The following is a 7,794-nucleotide window of genomic DNA, read 5'->3' as shown; positions in this document are numbered from 1 at the left end:
GTAAAGGAAATAGAAAAATGAAATAATAAAACAGACATTCAGAGTGAAGTCATTGAAGGTGTGGAAAGTTTTTATAAGATTGCTTCAGCCTCCACTGATCTCATTAACCCTCTATCAAATTAGATATTCACTTGTGAAGAGACCCTGGGGGCCGGAAGTGTCTTAGGCATCATTAGTTACACATCGTTTGATCTTTTTCATTTGGACATGTGCTCTATTATGCAAACTTTCCAAGTCACAATATCAGCTGTTCTAGTCCACAAACGTTATTCTAAAATTATTTCCAAATATTTAAACAAACTTCAATCTTTACCTCCACTGACAATCAGCTCTCATTCCTGTTACACCACAGTTGAATGCAGATCAGGGTCTCTAGAGGTCCTGTGGTAGACAGCATTGAGTTTTGACTATCTCAGGCCCTAAGCTCTACTAAACAGAGGCTCACAGTATTGGAAACTAGGCTAAGGACATAAGAGGCACAGACCAAAAAGATAAATGTCATATTCTACGTCCAAGGTGTGCTCCCAGCAATAACAAGAACAGAGTCCACAGAAGCAGAAGCACACCACTGCCCACTGCCTGCAGGACCTAAGAGCAGACCACAGAAACTCCCCACAACAGGATCCAGTTACCATCACAATAGAAGACAGACAAAATATTCCTTTTAAAGTATAGTTTCATATGTATAGTTTACATATAGACACATACCTGTCATAGGCCATGGCTGCCAACAGTAAAAACTCTGCACTGCCTAAAGAGTAATTTGTAAAAAATTAAACAAGACAGGCTGAATATGAAATGATCTGTTTTTCAGATAAGAAGTCAATCAGCAGCTTTGGATAAACTGTAGTGCTGTAAAGAACAGAGTTCAGTAACAAAGCTGCAATGAAAATGTACCTAGGCTCATGGAGGTTTTTGTGAATCCAGATAAGACACACAATAGAAGAATCACTGCAAAGCATAAGAAGATATAACGTAAACATGATCATACAGTAAACATATCTGTATTTGTTAACTTCCATATATCCATCAAGAATTATGTGTGTAGCATTAAAATCATAATCAATTAATTTAAACCTAATGTTCTATAGTAAAGCAGGGAAATTATATAACCACTGAAAAAAAGAAAATGGGGAAAAAAGAAGTCTCATTATTGTGAAACCAACATCTAACCTGTATTAAAACATCTTATTCATTCACAAACTACTGACCTTGAAATGCGCTTGTGTGTTGATCTGCTACATCCACATAATGAAGTGTTTGAAGTTGTGGAAAGTTTTTATTAGATTGCTTTACCCTCCATGGATCTCATTAAACTTCCCACCTCAGCTGAAACTGTCCTGCAAAAAACTTCATTAACCTCTGGAGATCTGAAGTAACATCATTAGATCTCTGTTACTTGAGCCTGTGTCTCATCAACAACAACAACAACAACATCAACATCCACTAGCCAAAGTAGTCCTCTCTGTTGTGTGTGACCAGCTGTTTTCACAAAACTAGTTGAAATCAGAGAAAACAGAGTTTTATGTAACTGAGAACATTTATTAGGAATCTGGCTAGTAGGGTCATCAAACAGCAGGTTGTAAATGCAACAGATGAATATGTTAGTGGCAGTTAAGTCTAGCGTTAGCAGCTGGATCCACAGACATGCCTGGAAAGTAGCCAGCAGGATTGATAGTAGGTGCATGAAGATTTGAATGAAAACCAGGCTGGAGGCTAACATGAGGAAACACAAAGAGGCATGTCATTACCCTGAGAGAAGCCATCATGGCTAGAAATTGGGCTACTTCTGACACATTAACCAGAGTCTGGATGTCAGACATTTTCCCACATTTTTTCATCTGGGACCAGGCAGCAACCATCTTCTCTAGGTACAATGTTGATGATGACTTGCAAGGCAAGCAGGGCTTTATTAATGTCTTAATCTTTGGCTGCTCTGTTTATAATGGTCAGGTGTATAATCAAAAACAAGCAGAGTCAAAGCAAAGGTGAATCCAAACCAAAAAGGTATAATTAGGGCAAACCGGAACAAACAGATGTAGAGAGGCTACTCTGAGCACAATTGACATTCAGGCCATGAAAGAAATGTCCAAAGGTGTATGCTGAGGAAGATAATCAGGGAAGTGGAGACAGGTGTGGTAGGTGTTTTTCCTGGGAATCCCCCGTATTTCACACCAATATCCTGTCCCCTCCCATTCTGTTATTTCTCTTGGGAAACTCCCAACTCCCTTTAGCTTGACAAGGGTATGTATTGTTGGAAAAAGTATTATTAACAGTTACATTCCATTTAGCTTGTTAAATATTGTTTATGCACACATTGTTGCAAAGAGTTATGCAGACCTGACACACTAAAGAAAGAAGGTTAAAAGCACTGTCTCCACAGTGTGAAGAGACACACAAGGTATTGAAAAGAGCGTAGGTTTCTGCAGAAGGAACACACAACTTACACTCACACTAAAATTGCATATTAATATACCTATGTAAATGTAGATATGAATAGCAGGTTAAGAATGTGTTGTGACTCAGGGTAATTAGACACTGAAAGCTGGAGGCAGAGAAGAGACTGTACCTCGACACTGCTGAGTGATGAATAACTCCAAATAAGGGAATGACATAAGACTGAAGCTTCTAACTTCCTAGTTCTCACAACAGGGCGCTGGCCCCCAGGGATTGGAGGAGACAAGTGCCAAGAGGCCAGGACTGAGCCTGAGCACGAAAGAAGGGGAGTCAAGTCTACACCGGGACATTCCCCACCTGTAGTTAACTAATAAGATGTGATTTTTGGCTAACATATAATGTCATGTTTTCCTTTGTTTTGCATCTCTTTCCTGCATGCAGACTGCGATTTTCTGACCAGGAAGGGGTCCTTGTACAAGAGTTTGGAATTTCAATTAAGATTTGTGTGTGAACCAAAAGAATTTCTCCTCTGCTAATTTCCAATAAACGGACACGCTGACAGTATGGAAGGTGGTTCTTACATAATTTCAAATCTTGTAACCTTTTCTTCTACATCTCAGATGAAAAGTGCCTTTGTGTCCAAATAATGTCTATTATACCATTACAGGTTATATGTGGTCTTGGTGTAAACCCATCATGGAGGTTTCATGGTAGCGGTTTCTGTTCTTTCTAATTCTAAATTTAAGAAGTGGCTTAGCAGTCTCTGTCCCACCTGGAAGCAAACCGGTAAAAAAAACAATCTTAACAGGAGAAATTATGTCTTTTTAATGTCACTGATTTGTCATTACAGTATTCAGATTGTAAACACTCCGGACTGTTTCTGGACAGTGAGAAAAAAAGGATCTTTGCAGATTGGAAACAAATCTTTATATGAAATACCTCCCAAAATTCAAAACACAGCTCTACATTATTACTGAAGAAATGATCAGTTTCACTCTTAAGACATTAGATCACTTTGAATTGACAGAAAAACATCTTGAGATGTTTGGAGATTTCTTTCATTTTTAGTCCATATATGATTGGGTTAAATAGAGGATGATACAAAATCACTTGCAGCGTCATTATTAAACGCACAATTTTTGGAAAATCAGATCCCAGTCTAATTATAGTGACATCATATGCAGAGAAACAAGAGAAGCTCAGTAAAACCAACAGGTGAGGTAAAACGGTCTGAGCAGCTTTGTTTCTGACTTTTCTACCACTTCGATATGATATAATAAATATCCTGGTGTATGTAAAAAGTATGAAGAGCAGAGGAAGAAGTGCAGAGATTGTCAGTGCAACTGAACCAAATATAGATCGTGCTTTTGAGCTCACACAGTGGAGACTGTAAATAGAATTATTACAAAATATTCCATTTAAAAAAAAATTGCACAGTTTCATATCAGCACTCAGTATCGTTGGGACTGCAACATTACATGCAGGTACAAGCCAAGCTAAAACCAGGAAAATACTCACTGTGCTTTTCCTCATGATAGTTGGGTAGTGTAGAGGTTTACATATAGACACATACCTGTCATAGGACATGGCTGCCAACAGTAAAAACTCTGAACCACCTAAAGAATAACAGATGTAAAACTGAACCAGACAGGCCTGATATGATATGATCTGTTGTTCAGATAAAAAGTCGATCAGTAGCTTTGGGTAGATATTAGTGCTGTAAAGAACAGAGTTCAGTAACAAAGCTGCAATGAAAATGTACATAGGCTCATGGAGGTCTCTGTGTTTCCAGATCAGGTACACAATAGTAGAATTACTGCAGATTATTAGAATATAAACTGTAAACATGCAAAAAAAATATAGATATTTGTATTTTTGCACTTCTACATACCCATCAAGAGTTATGTATGTTACATTGAGTTCATTCTCCATTATTATTGTCCAATAGTAAAGAAAATAGAAAAATGAAATAATAAAACAGACATTCAGAGTGAAGTCATTGAAGGTGTGGAAAGTTTTTATAAGATTGCTTCAGCCTCCACTGATCTCATTAACCCTCTATCAAATTAGATATTCACTTGTGAAGAGACCCTGGGGGCCGGAAGTGTCTTAGGCATCATTAGTTACACATCGTTTGATCTTTTTCATTTGGACATGTGCTCTATTATGCAAACTTTCCAAGTCACAATATCAGCTGTTCTAGTCCACAAACGTTATTCTAAAATTATTTCCAAATATTTAAACAAACTTCAATCTTTACCTCCACTGACAACCAGCTCTCATTCCTGTTACACCACAGTTGAATGCAGATCAGGGTCTCTAGAGGTCCTGTGGTAGACAGCATTGAGTTTTGACTATCTCAGGCCCTAAGCTCTACTAAACAGAGGCTCACAGTATTGGAAACTAGGCTAAGGACATAAGAGGCACAGACCAAAAAGATAAATGTCATATTCTACGTCCAAGGTGTGCTCCCAGCAATAACAAGAACAGAGTCCACAGAAGAAGAAGCACACCACTGCCCACTGCCTGCAGGACCTAAGAGCAGACCACAGAAACTCCCCACAACAGGATCCAGTTACCATCACAATAGAAGACAGACAAAATATTCCTTTTAAAGTATAGTTTCATATGTATAGTTTACATATAGACACATACCTGTCATAGGCCATGGCTGCCAACAGTAAAAACTCAGCACTGCCTAAAGAGTAATTTGTAAAAAATTGAACAAGACAGGCTGAATATGAAATGATCTGTTTTTCAGATAAGAAGTCAATCAGCAGCTTTGGATAAACTGTTGTGCTGTAAAGAACAGAGTTCAGTAACAAAGCTGCAATGAAAATGTACCTAGGCTCATGGAGGTTTTTGTGAATCCAGATAAGACACACAATAGAAGAATTACTGCAAAGTATAAGAAGATATAACGTAAACATGATCACAAAATAAACAAATCTGTATTTGTTAACTTCCATATATCCATCAAGAATTATGTGTGTAGCATTAAAATCATAATCCATTAATTTAAACCTAATGTTCTATAGTAAAGCAGGGAAATTATATAACCACTGAAAAAAAGAAAATGGGGAAAAAAGAAGTCTCATTATTGTGAAACCAACATCTAACCTGTATTAAAACATCTTATTCATTCACAAACTACTGACCTTGAAATGCACTTGTGTGTTGATCTGCTACATCCACATAATGAAGTGTTTGAAGTTGTGGAAAGTTTTTATTAGATTGCTTTACTCTCCATGGATCTCATTAAACTTCCCACCTCAGCTGAAACTGTCCTGCAAAAAACTTCATTAACCTCTGGAGATCTGAAGTAACATCATTAGATCTCTGTTACTTGAGCCTGTGTCTCATCAACAACAACAACAACATCAACATCCACTAGCCAAAGTAGTCCTCTCTGTTGTGTGTGACCAGCTGTTTTCACAAAACTAGTTGAAATCAGAGAAAACAGAGTTTTATGTAACTGAGAACATTTATTAGGAATCTGGCTAGTAGGGTCATCAAACAGCAGGTAGATAAAGTTAGATTCTTAATTAAGCCATCCAGTGTTTTAGCACTGATAGCACTAACTGTTGACAGACCAACCAACAGTGGCAAACCAGAATAATTAAGATTCCTTTTGATGATACTAGAAGAAAGACGTTTGTCTATCAATATTTATTTCAGAGATGTAAATGTGACAGATGAATACATTAGTGGCAGTTAAGTCTAGTGTTAGCAGCAGGATCCATAGATATGGTTGGAAAGTAGCCAGCAGGATTGATAGTAGGTGCATGCAGATTTGAATGAAAACCAGGCTGGAGGCTAACATGAGGAAACACAAAGAGGCATGTCATTACCCAGAGAGAAGCCATCATGGCTAGAAATTGGGCTACTTCTGACACAGTCATTAACCAGAGTCTGGATGTCAGACATTAGCCTAAGCAGGGATGCCCAGACTGCCTTTTTCCTGGACACTTCCTCCAGCTCTTCCGGCGGACACCAAGGTGTTTCCAGGCCAGTCAAGTGACATAGTCCCTCCAGCATTTCCTGGGTCTTTCCCCAGGGTCTACTCCTGGTGGTACATGCCTGGAACACCTCCCTAGGGAGGCAGCCAGGAGGTATCTGGTACAGATGCCCAAGCCACCTCAGCTGGCTCCTCTCGATGTGGAGGAGCAGCGGCTCTACTCCAAGGTCCTCCTGGTTGACCAAGCTCCTCATCCTATTTCTAAGGGAGTGCCCAGCCACCCTGCGAAGGAAACTCATTTCAGTCGCTTGTACCCGAGATCGTGTCCATTCTTTCATGACCCAAAGCTCATGACCATAGATGAGAGTGGGAAAGTAGATTGACCGGTAAATTTCTAGCCAGGTACTTATGTGCACACCCCAAGAAATGGCATAAAACGTCAAGCTTCATAATAGAATTTACTCACTTATTCTGTATGTTCAGATGATGACATGCCACGCAGGTGAAGAAACATTTTGGATAGTTCTGGACAGCAATGAAGAGTTTACTTTGTCCTCAGAGGAAAAATGCGACGCATATGATGAACATTTGAATCTGCATTGTATTGCACTAATTACCTCTAAGCCACATTCCAGCCTGAAAGGCTCATTATGTGGGTCTTTGTCTTCTTGGGTAAATCACATGTTTATTCATGGTCAGACACACCTTCCTGCATATGCCATTTCGAAACAAAAAGTGTTTTAGAAAATTTGAATCAGTGTATTGTTTTCTGTGAGTGAACAAGATGACTTTCACATCATGTTGACAGAGGGTTCGGCCAAACATTCCCAACAGACCCTCACAATACGTTTAGGTCTGCTAAGTCTGTCCCGCTTCCTCCTCCGACCAGCAGATCCAATTCACCACCAGGTGGTGATGAGTTGACAGCTCTGCTCTCTTCACCTGAGTGTCCAACACTGCCAAAGGTCAGATGACAACTGAGCAACAGTAATATATAGTAAGAGTAATATTTTTTTACTTTGCCATTTTCCATACAAATGAACAGAATAATATCAATCAATAGTGTAAGTACCTTATAACAAAACAAAATTGCTGCTCACAAGACCCATTAAGAAGGTGATGTCAACAAGAGGAACAACAACCTTGGATTCAGGCCTCCAGAGTTTGATGAAGTTGTTTACATGTTAGTCGGTCTGGGTGGAAAGTTTAATGAGATCCATGGAGGATGAATCAGGCTGATAAAAATATTTCACAGGGTCCAACTGTTCTCTCTCTGAGGTTTGGACATGAGCACTTTGAAGATCAGGTAACTGTGAGTCAATATACGAAACTAATACAGCAGAAGTGTTACTACAATTTTCAAAGCAAAATCCTCTTCTATTTTATTTACATATTCCTGTTCGATATTGTCTGTCTGCCAGAATAATCAATAGTTTATA

At 38.9% G+C, this 7,794-nt stretch overlaps 1 protein-coding gene across 1 annotated transcript; it reads right to left on the bottom strand.

Annotated features, from left to right (window-relative positions):
- Positions 1-3,402: 3,402 nt before the first annotated feature.
- LOC113123204 (olfactory receptor 11H2-like) lies at positions 3,403-4,344 on the bottom strand. Its single transcript, XM_026295025.1, has one exon. The coding sequence runs from the start codon at positions 4,327-4,329 to the stop codon at positions 3,403-3,405; it is 927 nt and encodes a 308-aa protein (XP_026150810.1). The 5' UTR covers positions 4,330-4,344.
- Positions 4,345-7,794: the final 3,450 nt, after the last annotated feature.

This window comes from Mastacembelus armatus, chromosome 21 (genome assembly GCF_900324485.2).
Source record: "Mastacembelus armatus chromosome 21, fMasArm1.2, whole genome shotgun sequence".
Taxonomy (NCBI): Eukaryota; Metazoa; Chordata; class Actinopteri; order Synbranchiformes; family Mastacembelidae; genus Mastacembelus; species Mastacembelus armatus.
Note: the sequence above shows the minus strand (reverse complement) of the source record. Positions and strands in the feature narration are given on the sequence as shown.

Excerpts from the sequence above, each read along its gene's own strand:
- LOC113123204 (XM_026295025.1), bottom strand. The coding sequence starts at position 4,329 with ATGGAGAATGAACTCAATGTAACATACATAACTCTTGATGGGTATGTA.